Raw genomic sequence first — 18992 nt, 5'->3', positions numbered from 1 at the left:
ATGTGCCCTTTCTCATTAACTGTTCCTCCCTAAGGGTTAGAAATGTGAGGTCCCTTTCTACAGCAGGGAAAACCCTGTGCTGTTTGGCAGCAGTTGTGTGAGAAAGGGTTAAAGCCTGAGCACTGTTTTTGCCATATTAAAAAGCACCTTCCATACCTGTCTGCTGGCTGCAGTCACAGCTGGGGCTGGGGCAGGGCTGGTGCCAGAGCCCAGCTCAGTACAGACTTGGGTCCTGGCTGAGCTTCTTGTGGTGCTGGGGGGACTAAACACCCCTGTGGCAGAGCTGGGCTCAGCCTGGGTTTGTACGGTTCTAAATGAAGCCTGTGAAAGGAACAGCCTCTATGCAATCGCCTGCTCCCTTCAGCTGCAGAGCTGTTCTGCATTGTGGCACTCACTGAGCAGTGTGGGTGCTGTTGGGGACAGCACTGCCTTCACCTGGCCCTCTCTGTCACTATCACTGGTGTGATTTGACAGCTCTCTGCCCTGCCACACAGCAGCAGCAGAGCTGGTGATCCATTCACACCCCACACTGCAGAGCTGCTGCTGTATTAACACAGCGTGTTGTGGAGCTGTTGATCTGTTAAAGCTGGGTAGCACGGAGCTGGTGATCCATTAACACCACATACTGCAAACTCTACTTTCGTCCTAAGGGCAGCCTTGTTTGGGCTTGAGAATAGAACCTCGTTAGCAAGTGCCAGGCAGGAGCCAGGAATGCCCCTGCTGATGAAGGCAGCTAATCTGAGCAACAGCCCAGTGTGTCCCAGGGCAGTCACAGCAAGCTGGAGTCACTTGTCCCTTTGCTCCTGGGGCAACACAGGAGTTACCTCTGCAGAGCACTGGCTTTACCTGGCACCTTCCAGAACACCATGAGCACACATCTGTTGGTCAGTTATAGATGCATCTATCTATCTGTCTCCAGCTTCAGCCCTCAATGTGCACAGCTGTACAAGAACGTTTTCTGGGATCCATGGCTGACGGCTGTTAAAAATCAGAACCTGAGTCTTGCTTTCAGTTTTTACAAAAGGCTTTATTGTGTAACTACCGTCCCGTGGGCACAGTGACTTTCAGAACGAGTACAAGGTGTCATTTTTGACTCTGAAGTGAACTGAAGGCACATTCATTGACACTCATCATAAAGCTCTTTCTATAGACAATTCATAAATTGACTTTTCTTCTCTGTACTTAGAGCAAATACAAAACTGTACACCAGCCCGTGAAACACACAGGAGCACCTACAGTGACAATATAGAGGAACTGAAGTTAATGTGCAGAAAGACAGTGACAGCTAGAAGGATCAAATAAATGTAGAAATGCCATATACAAATTTTAATACAAATATCTATAAAAATCAGAAAAGTGAATTTGCATTTTAGTTTCAAATAGAACTTCAAGGGAAATTGCAGTTGATATAATTTTCTTAATTATTCCAGTTGGAGAAACATTAGCTTGCATAATCCCTACAAATTATTTTACACTCCTCTCTCTTACAGTGGAAAAGACTAGACACCAGACAGCCTGCTGCACAGAAGATGCCTGGAATTCAGAACTTAAAAAATAATGGCTACTTTTCCAATGTTAAAGTGGTCCTGTCAAGGTTATGAAAGCCTTAGGAGGAATTAGACGAACACCGCTGAAGGAGTAAAGTGTGACAAGTATCGCAAACACGGACAGGTTTAGGATATGAGGGCAGTGCAAGTTCATTACTGGAGCAAGTGTTGCAAAAGATGTCCCCACAGTTTCGGCAGTGATGCTGCAAACAGAGAGCCAGAGTAAGTACAGCTGCCTAAAAACTGATCATGAGGAGCTAAATGAGGCGTTATAAAAGCTTTTGGAGTCTGATGATGTCATCCTCCACTTCCCAACAGGCCCAGCCCTCCCCGCAGCGCTCCCTCCTGCGCAGAGCACTGAAGGTGAAGCGGTGGGATCCCTGCAGAGCCTGGCTCGCCCCTGCCTCGCAGGCAGAGCAGGCCTGGCCAGGGGCTGGAGGAGCCGCTCTCCTGCCATTTCACAGCTTGCTGGCACAGCCTGTGTGCATTGCCACGCACAGCCCCAGCTCTTGGCAGAGGAAATCTGGTGTCTGGGCTGCCAGGTGCCCCGTGCAGCCCTGAACCTCGCAGCAGGAGCCCAGCAGTGGTCCCCTGCAACTGAAAGGCACCAAGCACGTCCTGCTGTCCTGCCGGTATCCAGTCCTCACTGCCCAGAGCTCAACAGGGAAGGGAGATGAACCACAGCACGAGAGAACGCAGCACCATAACGGCTCCCAACCAAGGAAAGGCCCCAAGCAGAAGAACATTATTTTTAGGATGGGAAATGCCAAATTACTTCTCTATGTAGTTATCGTGCCAACAAGATCTGAAACTGAAGCAGTGTCAGTCCCCCCTAGCAAATTAGGCAACAGCACCATTTTTCTTTTCCACGGCAAAAGGAAAAAAAACCCACCCACTGACCAACACTACCTTCCTTCTTGAGATAGAGAATTCCTTTTCACATTGCTTGCAGTGTGTTGCTTCATCATCCTTCAGCCAGGTATGACCCTAGAAAATTGGAATGAAAACCTCACTGTACATACAAATAAATTTAGAAAATAAAATTCAGAGACAGCTTACCAAAAGCCATCTTTTGAAGTCGGATAACCATGGTGAAATTTGAAGGTGTTAAATGCATCTGTTTAGTCAAAATACCCATGAGATGTGGAGTACCTTTAGCGCTTTATTTACTTCTTTAATATCTTCCATCTTCAACTTTGATCTGGAAAAAAAACCCCAAACAATTATTCCCTCTGCATGACTTTACATTTAGCTGTGTTCAATTTTACCTGCCATTCCACTGTCCAGCCACTGAATCTAAACTCTAATTCTTCAGTCAGCTCCTGTCACAACTCGGAACCACTCAGGATCACCAGGAAGCTTCCTCACTTTGGGGCTTGCCCTCTCTTCAGTATATTCAGAAGAACATGGGAAAAGCACAGTTCCACTGCAAGAACTACGCAGTTACTGTCTTGTTTCCTGTCTCAGGCATCTTACCCATGCAAGGATCTTCCCTCACCTTTATTTCATGGTTGTGTAGCTTCCCATGTATAGTAACTGCCTCCTAAACTTGCCATGTTTATTGATTTTAAAACTGGGTGCATGTTAAAATTATTTGTATTAGTTTGACACTCCATTCTCCGGGTTACGTCACTTGGAGTTTGGTTCCTAGAACTTACTGGCTGAGATGAAGTCCCATTTCCTGAAGAGCTTGCTCCTGCTCCTCACAGACCTTCTCTAACTGCTGCTTCTCATCTTGCAGTTTTCTCAGTTCCTATAAAATTAAGCACAAAATCAAGTTTTTTGTGTGCCAAGTTTGATCTATAACCAGGAGCAGACAGTCTATCCAAACCACCCAAGCAGTTCACAAGAATAAGCTCCTTTACAAAGCTCTTTCTAAGGCTTGATTTTTAGAATTACATGGGTGAACTACCCATACGTTCTTGTAAAGCACAAACAATGAAATTATTTAACCTTATTTACCAGAAAGAGAGGACGATTTTCAGGATTTAAACATTGTCGAGCATAGCTAGAACGCTTTTGGAACCACTCAGAAGAGGAGAGTGGCACAAGAAATACTCTACTAAAGATGCAAACATTGACTGTTCTAACTCAGCTTTAATCCCGAACACTGGTTCTAAAGTCAGCTTTAATCCTGAACAGGGGCACATTTGCACTGTGTGTACCTTTTTCAGTCCTTCCATTTGTTGCAATTCTGTTTTAAGCAGAGTGGTAGCATCCTTCTCTTGGTGTAGTTCTCTTTGCAAAGTTTGTCTCTGTTCCTTTTCAGATTTTAACTCCTTTTCCAGAGTTGAGCTATTTAAAAATAAATTCATTCTAAGACACCCCATAGCAGAAAAACATCCTATAGCACTTAAGGATAGCAACAGTGTGAGGAGAAGAAACCTTGTCCAAAAGAGGGCAAAAACTAGAGTGGTGTTCTGGGAAAGGAAAGAACAGGGGTGTTAACGGCAGACGACATCAAAAACTATATTAGCATTTTCAGCTCACAGAAAACAAGCAGCAATGAATGGCTAGATGAAAAAAGAAAAACAAGCCCAAAACAAAAACCCCAAACCAATCCCCACAAGTACGTATTTGACTACCTATGTTTAAACAGCCATGTTTAAAAATGACACTCTCCCCTGAAGTCTGAACTGTGAAAGCAGCACATTCTATAGGTATTTGAAATCTTCAGAGGATCAACGTTTCCTAAGAACACCAGGATGCTTCCTAACCCCCAAACCCCTCCAAAAACCCCAATCCATTTGGATGACAGTCACTTATATGCTCAGCCTACGAGCATGACCGTACCTATCTCCTGGTTTAGTAAAAAAGCAACTGAAAGCTCCATTGCTAGTCAGAACGGCCAAATTTCTGCTGGCACTCTGTGCTCTAAATTGGATGTTCTGGGAAAAGCATTTCAAAATCCTCAGGCTCACTGTTCACTGCACAGAGGCGCTGTGCTTTCCTAGATCTTGCATACTTCTGTCAATACTTGCTGAACTCAATGTAAGTCAAACCTACCCCTCTTTAGACCTTAGCACAAAAGGAGTAGAAAGCACTCTCGAAGAAATGGCAGAAGGGAAGGAAAAAAACGTGATCAGATAAAATACCATTTGCTATCCAGCTGGGACATCTGTTGCCGACAAGTGTCAAGCCTGCCAGCAAGCTCTTGCTTCATCTTGTTGCATCGTTCTTCTGCAGCCTGCCTTGCCTTTTCTGCATGCTGCAATCTACAAAGTAAGGAACATGTACATTTGTTGTCAATTCACACACTTCTTACCTACACCCTCTCACTCTGCTCTTTTAGATTTACCATACGGATCTTTACAAAAGCTTGAACTGAAAATGCTAGTGCAGAAAAAAATGACTTTTGAAAGCAACTGTTCCTGGAAAAAAAAAACAAACAAACCAAAACCAAACCAAAACCCAAAAGCAAGAGTCATACCTCTTCTTAAACTACAGTCAACATGTCTTTAAACAGCCTGGCTAGGGAAAGAGCTATGGTTTTCAAATGGGTCAAATATGGGCATGTTTGCCTGGGTAAAGAGAACAGGCAAGGACAGAGGGTGATAAGGAGGAGAAAGGAAAAAGAACGTGATGCTGGCACGCATGCCCAAATGTCTATAGGAGGTGTATGGAAGGTCAACCCTGTAAAGGTTTCAGTTGGAAAGTTTCTACTGACTTCAGTGTTGACTTTCTGAGCTTGTAATTATTACCTCTCTTCCATTTGTTTCATAGAGGACATCATCTCATTTGTTTTTCCTTCAAATGAGGATATGGCTTCTGTTTTCTGTTGTAATGAACACTCTGCATTCTGTAGGAATAAGTGAATGGATATTCCAGGTAACATGTTTTAGTTTTCTAAAGCACACAGCGTTAGTGTTTAACGAAAGCCTGCCACCAGATAAAGAATGTTTAGCTTGTTACAGGCCGTGCCTGGGTCTAACTGGAATGTACAAACAAAACGCTGAGAATGCCAGAGCAGACACTCCTCAACTTGTTTTGTTAAGAGCGCAGAAAAAAACTTAACTGGACTGAGTTCTGACCTCTGAGATCAGCTACAAGCCAAAAATCTTCTCTTTAGAAATGAGCTTGAAGAAAGAAATTACCAGATTAAATTGACTGGATAAGAATATCAATTATGATTTGAATGTAACAACTGCACTCAGTGGGCATGGAATCAGGAAGCCAAAAACCAACCCCAAATACATACTGCTTTTGAAAGCAAAGGCATACCTCAGCACTGGGGTGTCACTGGCCATTGCCTTGCAAGTTTCTGTGCATCTGTGAAGAAGGCAAAGGCCTGGATAAAGCCTGAACAGGCACCAGGAAACAGTTCATAAAAACTGAGAGAAATCCTCTCTGGATTTCTGGCACCAGGTATGGGAGGGGAAATCTAGATAAACTCTTACTTCCTTAATGGAGACAAGCTCTGGGTATTTTGTGTGAACACTACTACTCCATCACTTCCTTGTAGAAATACCTATCAGTATATTTTTTGTTCAATTGAAAAAAACAAGACAAAACACCACAACCCACCAAACAACAAAAAAACCCACAAGAACATCCCCAACCCCCTGCAATAGATATGACACAAAGGATGGAGGAAGTAAACTCTCAAAATTGCCCAGGTAAGGAAGAGACTGAGGATGGAAGACAGGCCCAGAAACCAAAATGTTTTTCATTTTAGTCCTCTAACTATCTTACATCTGGAAAGCCAGGTCTTATGCTAAAGGGAGTATAAATACCTAAACCAATCCAACAACTTTTTGGTATCTATCTCCAGAGGCCAGCCTGACCACAGAGTTCCTCCCTCCCCCAAATCCAGTGTTGCTATTCCACTGGCTGTAGCACCCAGCTGACCATCCAGGTACAGACTGCAGGAGACAGACAAAAATAACCAATAGTTTTCTATTGGTTTAGAGAGGCTTATTGTTGGTTTCTGTAGTAAAGTGTTAAATGTGCTGCAGGTGGAAGGCAAGACCACAAAAGTAGGAAGGAGAAGCAAGACAGTTCCTGGCTGCAGTAAGCAGGTTTTTTTAAAGACTAATCGTTCAGTGGTTAGAACAAAGGACCCTTGCAAACACCACCTCCCCCATGAGAGCTCTCCATTTGTTCGATGATCCTACAGCACACTACGCAGCATACTCAAGGAAACTCCCTTTCTTTTCAAACATACCCAATATCATACCAAGAATGAAGCATAATAAAAAAAATTAACAATTCCTTCTACAGTTTTAAAAGATATTCTTAAGAAAATTGTTGCATCTAAGTATGACTTCAGATGCATACAAGTGCATATGCATCCCCCCTGCACAATCAATGTGTAAACGACCACCACTATGGCTGTTCTTTCTGTTCTCCACTATGTACATACCTGAGATTTGTGAAACATCTGTAAGTTAATAGCCTTCACTTCTTCTAACTGTTGGCGAAGGGCAACTAAAGTGTCTTGTTTTTCATGAGTATCTTTTTCCAGAAGTTTCATGGCAATTTCCATTTCTGTTTTCATTCCAATTTGTAGCTCCAACTCTTTTTCTAGTTCCTTACAAAGAGATTTCCTAGTTACTGCTATGTAGTCATATGTCAGGGATAAGCATTTCCAAAACCCATATAACCCCATACACAAACTATGTATTACTCTGAGATAATATCAAACTATGATTTTACAGAAGAGTTAGGTCTCAAACAATACATAAAGTTAGTAAGACCAAATACTGTTTCTGCTCTCCAGACCAGGGCAAGGGTGTACATCTGCTGGCATGAAGTGTAGAGCTCAGCGTGTGACTTAGCAGCCTGTCAAATGAAGCATTTCTCCTGGCAGCTGGGGTTGGGTTGACTTAGAGCCATGGGCTTCAGCAAGCCTGGGCAGCCTCTTCACCAGTCACTAGTGAGCAGTTCACTGTGCAAGTGACTGTTGTGCATATACCACATTTTCCTCCATAAAGACAGTTGCCTCTCTTTGTGTTTTGATCTTAGTCTCTGCTATAACAATGCTGGTAGGTTCATAAACAGGGAAAGACCTTTTATTTTCAGCATTCCAAAAGCCCCAATTTCCAGTTCTTTACAGACACTGTTAACGACCAGTGTCCAGCATCTTGCTTGCAATTCCTTTATCAATTCTGAATAGCTGCAAAAAGCGCACAGCAAACATCTCATATTTGTAATGCTACCTTAAAGTAGGCAGAACCCTGTATCTTTCATTTCACTTTCTACAGTTAAGTCTCCTTACCAGCCTAATTTTTTTTTCTTCTTTCAACTGCTTCCAAACATCACTGTACATTTCATCAAGACCCTGGCGTGACTGCTTGTAAGTATCCAATTCTACTTTTGTATCCTCTTTTGTTACCTACAAGAAACATCAGCAAAAAAGCCACGTAAGATCACAAAGCTATGTATTTAAAGTATGCCTTAAGTTCTTGTGTGTAACACAATTATTTCTATGTGCTATTTCAAGTAAAATCCTACTATTTTACAATTAATAAGCTGGAAAAGGTTAATAAGATGAAATTTCGAAGAAGAGAGTAAAAATAAAAAGAAACCATTCTAATACTTCTAATACTTTCTTCCTTCTGCAAGTACATGTTTAAGTGTGTAGTAGAGAACAGCAAAATCTAACGCCTGTGCATACTACACACAAAAACAGTGATCTAGGTCAGTGGCATGCTAAACCATGCTTAGCATTCCAGTTCAAAGTGCTTTTGAGAGCACTAACTACAGTTGATCAAAAGAGATCACTTATTTTAAGGTTCCTCATCATCTTTAAATAGGTGTCCCACCTCTACACTTTTTTCACTCCGTTCACGAATTAATTCATTTTGTTGTTTTAACTGCTGCTGCTCTTCCTGAAGTGATCCAATTCGGTCAGTGGCTGCTGCAAGCTGTTTACAAAGAAAACATATCTATATTTAATCACTGTACAAGCATGTAACATCTGGAGGATTCTAAAGTTAGTAGCTCAGCCTTTGTAGCAGGTGCACTGCTCACTTCCCCTTTCGTCCTTTTCATTCTCCCCAGAAGCTGCCTGACCCTGTTGCAGCCATACTCACTGTACAGCCTAAATTAATAAGCCCACCAACATTTTGGTTCACTTGACTTCTGCTTCATGCCCTCATCAATTATTTTTAAATATTAACTGTGCAAAGAAATGCATCCTAGTGTAAAAGGCTAAAATCCACCACAGATCTGTGATGTGTGGTATTCATTCTGGTATGAACTAGAAGTCATATTATAGCAAGTCAGGGCTGACATTCACTGGTGGAACCTTATGGCACTTTCAGGTGGAGATACCCCAAAAAGTATTGGAAATTGGACTACACAGATACACTCTGAACTCACATATATAATAACATATATAAACAGTAAAACACCACCACTGCAACAAAAAGCAAAACAACCGTTACCATGCATGCTGCTGGATTCTACTTCAGTTCCCAGCTAGGAAAGATTTCCTAACTGAAGTGTGATTCTTTTCCTTCTCTTTTTCCAAGTTCTGTTTAACTCACATGACAAATACATACATACATGAAGGAAGAGGGACAAGTCATGCTCATCACAGTGGTATGATTACTTTTGGGCGGAGACACCATTGCAAGACAAAACACTTGATTAAGGAAACCTGTCTAACAACTAGGTGCTCAAAAGCATTTTAACAACTAACATAAGGTAGAAGCTTTCCACAGAGCTTTCCCCATGTGCCAACTCATGCCAGTCCTACCAATCCCCCATACTTCATTAGTATCAACTCAAATATTAGGTCTAAGGTATATCATTAGGGAGTTTTGCCTCTGATGGAAAACAGCTACAAGAAATATTCAACAGACCAGACACAAACCTCTTCCTGGAGTTTTGAATTGGTCTTTTCTAAACAGTCTATTTTGTTCTGAAGATCTGCAACCGTGCAACTGCAGCAAGGAAAAGAGATGCATAAAAGCAGTAAAAGAAGTGCCAGTGTTCAACATTTATTCCTATCCTCAACCATACTTTTACCATCTTGCATTTGTTAACAATGAAATACTTTGGTGAGCTGGCGAAAAACCCACAGGAAGGACAATAGTCCCTCTTAAGCTCTGAGGGGACCATGCATTTCCCTACAGTTGGCAGCCCTGTTCTGGCTTAGCTTTTGCAGCCTTAACACCTCTCTGATGCTCAAGAGGGTAAGTGAGGCCTGCTCCTCCTACTGAGCAACCTATGGGGGGAAAAATAAGAGACTCTTCCTCTAAACAATGAATTTCCAGATGCACTTGTAATAGCTTTCTCTTGAAAAAGTAGCTCCAAAATCTTCTGTTAATCACTAAAAAGCCTCAAAAAAGTCAACTGTTATTACACAGACTTGTTTTCTGCATTGCATATGCCATCAGAAGAGTAAGATTACAAAATGAAACCAAGATTTTGGGAAATAATCAGAAAAGGCATTTCAGTATCAGACAAAAATCTACAAGACTGACAGCAGACACATTCAAAGTCATACTGGAAAAGCTAAACAGGACAAGTGTTTGTACATTAGAATAGATGAAAATCCCACCTTAGATGTCGGTTAAGTTCTTCCACATAATGCTTCTGGTCAAGGACAGCTGTAATCCCTCCATCTCTAGTTGTAAAAGAGAGAATTCATTGATTGAGAAAAAACTCCTTCATTCTGAAGTGTTAGTTTGTACTACAGTTTTCACCACAGACTTGCAAACTGAGTTGAAACATTTTGTCCTTTTCTTATAAAAATACTTTTGCCTGAGCTAGACTGGAAGCACCAGGGAGATGAAGGAGCAGTTTAGGTGCTTCTCCTCAGCAGTTGAACAGTGAAGTGCTCTGAAGTGCAGGAAGCACACAAACTATAAAGTCCCCTTCATTCACTACAGGTCTTCTAGACACAGTGATGCTAACAGCTGCAGTCTCTAATTCACCTAACATTTCACCTAGAAGTACTTTTTCTCCTCCGTAACTGATCTCTCCCACAAAGACAGCTACTTAATTGAGAATATTTCTGAAACAGTGCTTAAAAACAAAGTAGTGATTTAGTAGCAGGCGACCACGCAGATCATGTCTCCTAAAACCCAATAAAAACACAACCTAAAATTTTAGGTGCTTTTAATTTTGTCTCAGCTCATGACACAAACCCTCCACTACCATGGGCTCACCCTTTGAAACTCAGTACTTCTGTTTAGCTAACAAAATCTATTTTGGATTCTCTTTTTCCGATGATTAAGAGAGTTTAAGATCTCTAGCACTCATGTGCTCCCACAGACTGACAGGTTTATTCTACAAAAAACATAACAATTTAGAATCAGTAATTCACGATACATACTGTTTGTCATCGCTGTCCTGCGTTTCCTTAAGGTACAAGGAGAAATCAATCACTCCAACCTGAAAAATATATTTAAGACATTAACACACCTTCACAGTGCAATTCTGCATAGCAGCAGGCATTACTTTATACCACCATTCCCCCTCAAAACAAAAGCTCCCAGAAGTCCCTAGCAGATTGATCTTGACAACGTTCTCTCCTGTAATTAGCTTAGTTAGTCCAATTATTGATTTATCATAAGACATTCAAATGCCTATTCATGAAAACAATGGCAAACCCTGGCTGCACACCACATTTAAGAATTCTGGACCCATCTCAGTAAAGTATTTATGGATGTGCTTAATTTTACTGGAATCTTATACAGACTGATCTTATTTAAGCTTTAATCTTCACCTGGGAGTCCAAGTCTTCTCCTTTCAAGCAAAGGTTTGCATCAATAACATTCAGTCCAACTAGCAGACCCACAATGACTGCTCCTTCCTCCTCCATCATCAATGCTTCAGGTTCGTAAAATTCACTGGAAGAAATATTGTAAGGCATCACGTAACAATTATAATGGTGCTTCCATCACTGAAATCCTATAAATAGTAACATAGTCCTTAGAAAGCTCCCTCTTTGCTAATTTATTGCACAAGGTGGAAGATGCAGAGCTCTCACAGAAAATACTCCACTTGTTCCTCTGTGGGCTCACAGCAAAAACAATGAACAACTTGCTCCTCTGCAGGTTGCAAGAAAAAGCTTAAACTGGTCAATTCATGACCTCTTACTGTAGCAATGCAAGGTTGCAGTGATTCAGTGAATACAATCTACATATGTCTGTTACCTTAATAGATGCTTATGGTCCAAGAGTACTTTCAGATAATCTGCCAGTTTCTTTTGCATGAGTGCTAGATAAAGCCAAGCCCTTCCTCTTCCTACAGCAGTCCTAAAATGAAAAGTTGCATGTTTTGGTAAAATCAAAATGGTTTATTAACTAGATTTATACAATTCAAAATTCTCCCTTTACAAAGTGTTCTCTCCAGAACACAGAAGCATTTGAGTAAATCCCATTGCTTCAGTGAATGGAAAGTATATTGTAAAGTCTACGTAACTTGGAAAGACATACATATTTTCAACTACCACCATAACCCAACTATGGATGCATCCTAGCATTAACACTAGTCTCTTTTCATCATCCTGAATTACCCAAATGAAATACTACTAGCACATGCACAAAATTAGACAAAGCCATAAAAGTGAGGGAAAGAAAATATTTGTGAAGACTCTACAGTTATTTTTAGCAAGCTTACAGAAATTTCAAAATGCTGTTTTTTTAATCTGACAGCATTGTTTGAATCAGAAGCACAGTATTATCTCTTGGAGAAGTCAATGCCTCCTACATACCCTATTTTTCTCTTTGGGAACATGATCTCATTAAGGAAGCCAAGAGACTACAAGAAGGGTTCTTTTTCCCAGCAGTATAAGTCAAATGCATCATCCCCAACAATCAACTTACTTCAACTCTGGCAGATTTTTAACACTAGTTGCTATATCTGATGCTTCAGGACAAAGTTTTTCCACTAGCTCCAAAGGCCCAAAAAATGATTTGTTCTGTCCAATGAAAGTCTTCTTCACTAAAGGGAATATACAGAGAAGTTTGTGAGGAAAAGTGACAGGCTTCCAATTCCAGAATTACAAATTTTAGTATACATTTTACTTTGTCTTACCAGCTCCTAATATGTCATTGAAAAAGGGGCATTAAAAATACCTTGACAGTTTAGGAGCCACAAAATACAGAGTATATGAGAAGGTAACCACATAGTTATATCAGTAATACTGATTAGCATCATATGGTGTACGCGATTAATACCAACGTCATACAGCAGTGAAACTGGAGACACAGCGAGACATGACACGGACTCATCGATCTGCCTCTCCTCAGCGTGGCGGCCGGACCCGCCGTGGGGGAGCGGGCACCCACCTTTCAGCCCGTGCTTGAGGCAGTGCTCCAGCACCACGAAGAACTGCTGCAAGGGCGGGAAGTCGGAGTCCAGGGTCCGGCCCAGGCTCAGGGCCGACTGGATCAGGATTTTGACACTGAGCTTCATCATGTTCATGAGGTTGGCGCGCTCCTCCATGGCGTGGTACCGCGCACCTGGGCGGGGGGACACGGGTGGAGAAAGAAAAGCTGTTTTTAGAATCGCGCCCCTCCGTACCCCTCACAGCGCTGACAGGAGCGGTGCCTCCCCGCCTTGGGCTCCATCTTGAGCAGAGCCGGGTGCAGGCCACAGTCTGGGTGAATCTCCCCCACGCGCCATACGCGCGATCAAGGACCGCCCCCGGGGGGAGCGAGGCCGCTGCCCCGGCCCTGCCACCCCCAGCACCCGCCGCCCCCGGGGGGGACGCGGCACCTGCCCCCCCTCCGCCCCGCTCCGGGCCTAGCGCCGCCTCAGCGGCCGCGCAGGACGAGAGTTGGGGGGGGCCCTACCCGGGCGGCGCCGGAGGGCAGCCCCCCACCGCGGGCTGAGGCGACCCCTCCCCGCCGCGTTACCGCGGCAACGGCACACGCGCCACAGCCCCCGCGCCGGGGAACTCTCGCGAGACCCAGCACGGCGGGGGCGGGCCGCGCCAGGCGCCATTTTAGAAAAGACCTTGTGGGGCCTGGAGCTGGCAGCGCCCGGGGAGCCCAGTGCCTTCCCCAGCGCCTCCCCTCCGCCGTCCCGCCAGGCAGGCGGTGCTGCTCCTCCCCGCCACAGCGGGCCAGGCCCTCCTCCTTTAAACCTGAAGGAGGGCGGGACAAAAAACAGGCTGCCAGCTACCACTTTTTCTCCAGTCAACCACAGAGGCTGCCAACTGCAGACCAGTGGTCATCTAAAGCACCTTTTGAGCCAAGGCAGCTGCATTAGGAGAATCCTGCTGTCACCTGCGGATCAAACACGGTCACACCCCCTTGCAGAAGACCAAGTCTCACAGGGAGAGCCCCTGTGTCAGTCACATTCAAGATTATTAACACTATTCCCAATACCATGCAAAAGTCTCTTTTGGTACTAATTTTCATTATTACCTTCCTTTTTTTTGCGCACATGATGTTAATTTAGGATTAAAAACGAGAAAAACTCTTCCCATGTCAGTAGAGTGAAAACAGAGTCATTTTAATCAAATTGATCTTAATAATCACAAAGCACACAAGGTTGTGTGTTCTCAGTAGCCTCTTGTATCAATGACCAGAGTCAGTGTAGTGTATGCCTCTAAATCACATATAATATCTTGAAATGAGACTAAGGATTAAAAGGGCTGTAATATTTTGAGTTTTGATGTCAATATTGTCATGTTACACATCAGGAACACAAGAAAAGCTGACTGAAGAAACAGAAAATCAGTGACTTACTTTGTGTATTGGGGTGTTCCAGTAGCAATGCCAACTTATTTTGATGGTTTCCTGAATTTGAATTTTTACTTTACAGGAACACTTTCCTTCTAAGCCCCACTCAAGATACACATACTGTATTATCCACAATACTTTAAAAAAAATACTGTGAATGAAATGTTCTTTATGAACACAAATTTAAATTAAACAGTGTCTTAATAAGGGTTTGTATTAAGTTAAATAATAACTTGAACAATATTTTACAGACTTGGAAATTTACACAGTCAAGTACATCTTTTGCAAAACTGTATACAAGTTGGAACATGCAAGTTACCAAAGCCAAGCCTCAAAGATTAGGAATTGGGTTAACTAAGTGCAAAAGATCATACAACTATGTTGCAATCTTTAAGAATGCAGTCACACAGTTTCATATCTCATTCAATTCAACAGATTTGTTTTAACATCTCTTTGAAGCCCTGTGCCTTGTTTACTGTAATTATCCAGCACACTTTGAAGTCGGAAAGCACTGAAGCACAAAGAAAAGCTAATAGTTCTCCATCTCTTGGTCTTTGAAAGACTGCAAGTCTTTCTTGATTTGTGTTCTTTAGATTTGTAGCTCCTGGCCTTCTCTGCAAGGCAGGACAGTTTTTTCAGTGGCAGACACTGGTTTTATGACATGTCTTTCTATATGTCCACAGTTTACATGTGATCAACAGATCTGAAGTAGCAGGTAGAGGTTAAAAAAATCTCTGGAAAAAGATGGCAGCAGGGAACAAGTCACCAGTTTTCCACAAGTAGTCTTGCAGGCCTCAGCTTATTTCTTAAAAATACCTGCTTTAAGTTGAATTTATAGTGCTTGGTCAAAGGTAATAATGAATAGGCAGAACAGGTGATTTAGTGCCTGTTCACGTTTCATATCTAAGTTATGAACAGATTTTTTTTATGCAGTTTTCCATAAAACTCATCAACATATTATCCGACTTTGAACAATTTGGGGAGGTAGTGGTGTATTCCCTTACTTTACAGATAAGAAGCTGAAAGATTATGTAAAAGTTCCATTAAGTGTGTGAGCTCCATTTCAGGCAAGAGAATATTTTATTCCCCATCCCTTGCCAAATGCTGTATGTTGTTTTGAATTACATCTATTCACAGCATTATTCCAAATGCAACTGAAGAAAATGGGCTATTCTGCCCTTTGCCAGGTCAGATCCCACGTGCTCAAGATGGGCATCCAGGAAACAGATCTGTGAGAAGTTTGGTGCGAGACTTACAGATGCAGGGAAAGACAAGAATCTATTTTTTTCAGGACAGAATTAATCTTCAACTCTGACTATGCAACACTGAGGAGTTTTTACAAAACAATAAAAAAGTCCATCAGCAGTAACTTATTTCACCATGCAGTCACAATTCATCCCCACAGAACTCCAGCCTGAATACTTAAGATCATTAAAAACAAAAAGGTCAGCACCAGTTAGCAAAACCGAGCTCCGTTGCTCCAAAACCATTAAGCCCTAGTCTGAGAGCCTGGAGTACAAGACTCCAGGCCCAATTTCTGCTACATTTGAACCATCTTGTTTCCATGTTATAAATATCATCAAGTTTTAATTTCCGTATGAATTCAACTAAAGCCCTTTTAATTCAGTTCTGAGAGACCTGTTCTATAAATCTCGATAGTTGTTGCATCCGTGAGTACAGATGTTTAATAAAGCAAGCTGTGGTTAAATAAAAGGCATTTTTAGCCTAGTTAAAAAGTAATTTATTAGAAATCTATATCTTAGTTCACTTGTCCACTTTCTGACATGAAAGCTATACAAGAAGCACAGTATAATCCCCTCTCTGAACCAGCACACCTAGGAAGGATAACGAATTGACTAGATCACTTAGGAGTGCAGTCAGGCTGCAGCTGAGGTGAACGCAGGAGAGGGAGAAAATGAATCAAATTAAAGCCCACTGCACAAAACTAAAGTTAATTTCCCCCAATATATTAAGAGTTAAGGATTCTTCTAAATTTTGTTAAGTTCTACATCTGTTTTGTATAATTCTGCTTAAATAAAAACCTGCAGCATCAGATTTTAAAAAATAAATTCCAAGTAATAATCATGCATCGCTGACACTAACCAACAGCACTTACGGGAGCAAACTTATTTGCACACCATAAAAGCAAGTTTACTAAATAAACATGACCATACTTGTTTTTGCTGTGCTGTCATTGCTGACCGGTTTGGATACGAGTCCTACCAAGGATGCAGACTTCAGAGCGTTGCCATAGCTCAGCGCCAGGTTCTCCGAGGCTTTCTTGGCCAGCGACAAGATAGGAGCAGACCACCTCGCTTCTTCCGCTTTCTCTTTTTCCTCGTTTTTCAACTCAGTCGTATTAGGAATCTGTTTTTTGTCAATAATCTCGAAGTCTTCTTTTCTTTCCGCAGCAGATGGGGCGCAGCTCACCCCTTCAGCCATCTTTACCGTGTCATATGACAGCAGTCGTGAGCAATCGAGCCGGCAGCCCCGGGCCCTGCCTCCCTGCCTGCCTCCCTGCCTGCTTCTCTGCCTCCCTGCCTGCTTCTCTGCCCCCCTGCCTTCCCTGCCTGTCTCCGGCTTGGAGGACAGGTACCCAGGAGCCAGCTGGACGGATTTAAAGCAGCTGCATGCAGAGGCAGGACGATAAGACAAGCCTTTCCAGAACTGAGCAGTTTTCTTGATGTTCTCACTTAAAGACTCGCGAGGGGATGGGGGTGGAAGAAGACAGAGTTTACTTTTAAACAAGTTATGAAAGTAACAAAAATATACTTTACAAGTTTTTATTACAGTGTTCCCAAACATCATTTTAAATTAGAAAATATATAGCATAGAGTCACAGAATGGTTTGGGTTGGAAGGGACCTTAAAGATCATCTAGTTCCAACCTCCCTGCCACGGGCAGGGACACCTTCTACTAGACCAGGTTGCTCAAAGCCCCATCCAAGCTGGCCTCAAACGTTTTCAGGAAGGGGGCAATCTTTTGTCATCCCAGATTTGTGCAGTTAAGTTGTGACAACTTAAAAGAGATCTTCATTACTCTGCCTGTAATTCAAGTCATCGTAACTTGATTAAAATGGTGGATTGCTGTGGTAGGTTTAGTGTTGTCAAAAGTGCTTGCTTGCTTCACTGACATTACAAAATAACTGTAGTCAGTAAGGCTACTTCTTTACTATATTTGGGATGTGTTTGGTAGAAAAGATTTATCATGAAGGGGAACTGAAATTGCCCTAGTGTGAAAATTTGACCTTACTGGGTGTCTCGGATATTGATGTAGCCTACTAGTGCATGGCTTATTATCCATTTTTCCATCCAGCAATGGTATGTGCTTGAGAGACATCACTCATTTAGTCATGGGATAGTAGATGCTGCATATTAGCTTTTTTGCTACATAGAGGAAAGTTTTTTTGGTTAAGAAATGTAAGAAGGAAGAGGGAATAGGAGAGTTGATCAATTTCGGTAGTCTTGCAGCAAAATAAATCTTCAGGTCTGTATATTATTTGTTCTCCTACTATAAGCTCCTTTAAGATTTATTCTGTCCTCTTGGCTTCTTAGACACTGAAAATTTAATAACTTTTGTTCCACAAAGCAGAGAGAAGCCCTTATATTTTTGTTGAGAATTCAGAGATCAGCAGCCTCTTATTCACCCATGATTCATATGGGCTAAGTATAGGCTTTAAGCTACTTTTGCTAAAAGGTTATAGAGATAAGTTTTACTCCATCTTGTGGACTCCAGCTGTATTTGGCTGTGTTTATAAGGAAGTAGTATCTAATAGCTTTGTAGGTTGCTGTCTTGCAGCTGACTATACGAATGTACCTCTGTTTGACTTGACATTGATTTTCTGCCTTTTACTATCCACCCAGTAATTAGAGTCAGGGCAATACTATCTAGAGAAACAAAGCAGAATTCTAAGCATTGAAATAACTTTTCTTTTTCAATACACCTGAAGAATAGAGCATAAAAGTTTTGTGACTGTGAAAATAAAAGCAAACCAAGACTCCCATTTACCTCTCAGTATGTTGCTCCCATAAGGTAATGATGCATCAGACTCCCCTGTACAGCCTTACAATTAGCTACTTTGTAAAAGTATTAAGTGAAACTACCACACAGTCTGTGATACTCTTTCCTTATGTTACTATGAAAGGAACATTTGATCATTTTATTTCCATTGTCTGATGGGATCAAACAGGAAACTATTTTATAATATGCGTAAGAGATTTGCTAAATTTTTTTTGCTACACAGCCATATGATTTAATTGTGCTTTGCTTATGACTATTTGGTCAAAATTACTTAAATGTTATGAAGTCAGCTGTTGAATGTATTCAATGCCCTCTTTCCTCACACTTCTTTTGATTTTAAAGCAAGCAAGAAGTCTGGTAACTTGTAAGTAAACCCGAAGTTAAAGAGGTTTGTTTTGTTTACAAAGTACGCTTTCCTAAAGAGTCGTTTGGGGCAGCCAAGGAGGATGTAGTTTATACAGGATACAACTTTAAGCACATTTAAAAAAAAACAGTGGTGGTACTTTGGTTTTGATTCACAAATTTGTCAAGGAGGGGCACTATGCATGATTAACACTATTCATTTTTAGCTCTGAGAGTAGACTCATTTTTATTTCTGTCTTCTGCAGATGATGATATTTCACCACTTCAGTCTCTTTACAGACCACTACTCCAGCTCTTGCTACTCACGTGAAGATGAACAGTGTTTTCTTTTGAAAGCCCATTATGTGGCTTGTCTAGGTCTGCCAGAGTACATCAATGTCAATTCGGTGTAATCACAAAAATAGAATTTTTGAGA

General features: G+C 41.9%; 1 protein-coding gene across 4 annotated transcripts; it reads right to left on the bottom strand.

The window, feature by feature from the left end:
- Positions 1 to 1006: 1006 nt before the first annotated feature.
- Positions 1007 to 16636, bottom strand: RUFY1 (RUN and FYVE domain containing 1). 4 transcript variants are annotated; one of them, XM_068408688.1, is made up of 18 exons: positions 16369 to 16636; positions 12794 to 12967; positions 12329 to 12446; positions 11657 to 11758; positions 11227 to 11350; positions 10834 to 10892; positions 10057 to 10122; positions 9367 to 9436; positions 8312 to 8413; positions 7765 to 7881; positions 6910 to 7077; positions 5249 to 5346; positions 4643 to 4762; positions 3713 to 3842; positions 3206 to 3300; positions 2700 to 2748; positions 2457 to 2534; positions 1007 to 1750 (listed from the first exon to the last, which is right to left on the bottom strand). In XM_068408688.1, the coding sequence occupies exons 1-18, from the start codon at positions 16634 to 16636 to the stop codon at positions 1607 to 1609; spliced, it is 2082 nt and encodes a 693-aa protein (XP_068264789.1). In that variant the 3' UTR covers positions 1007 to 1606. The 4 variants fall into 4 exon arrangements, with proteins under 4 accessions (XP_068264789.1, XP_068264792.1, XP_068264793.1 ...); XM_068408691.1 differs by having other exon boundaries at positions 2448 to 2534; positions 16418 to 16482; XM_068408692.1 differs by lacking the exon at positions 16369 to 16636 and adding an exon at positions 13464 to 13517 and having other exon boundaries at positions 2448 to 2534.
- Positions 16637 to 18992: the final 2356 nt, after the last annotated feature.

Source organism: Nyctibius grandis, chromosome 10 (assembly GCF_013368605.1).
Source record: "Nyctibius grandis isolate bNycGra1 chromosome 10, bNycGra1.pri, whole genome shotgun sequence".
Classification (NCBI taxonomy): domain Eukaryota; kingdom Metazoa; phylum Chordata; class Aves; order Nyctibiiformes; family Nyctibiidae; genus Nyctibius; species Nyctibius grandis.
Note: the sequence above shows the minus strand (reverse complement) of the source record. Positions and strands in the feature narration are given on the sequence as shown.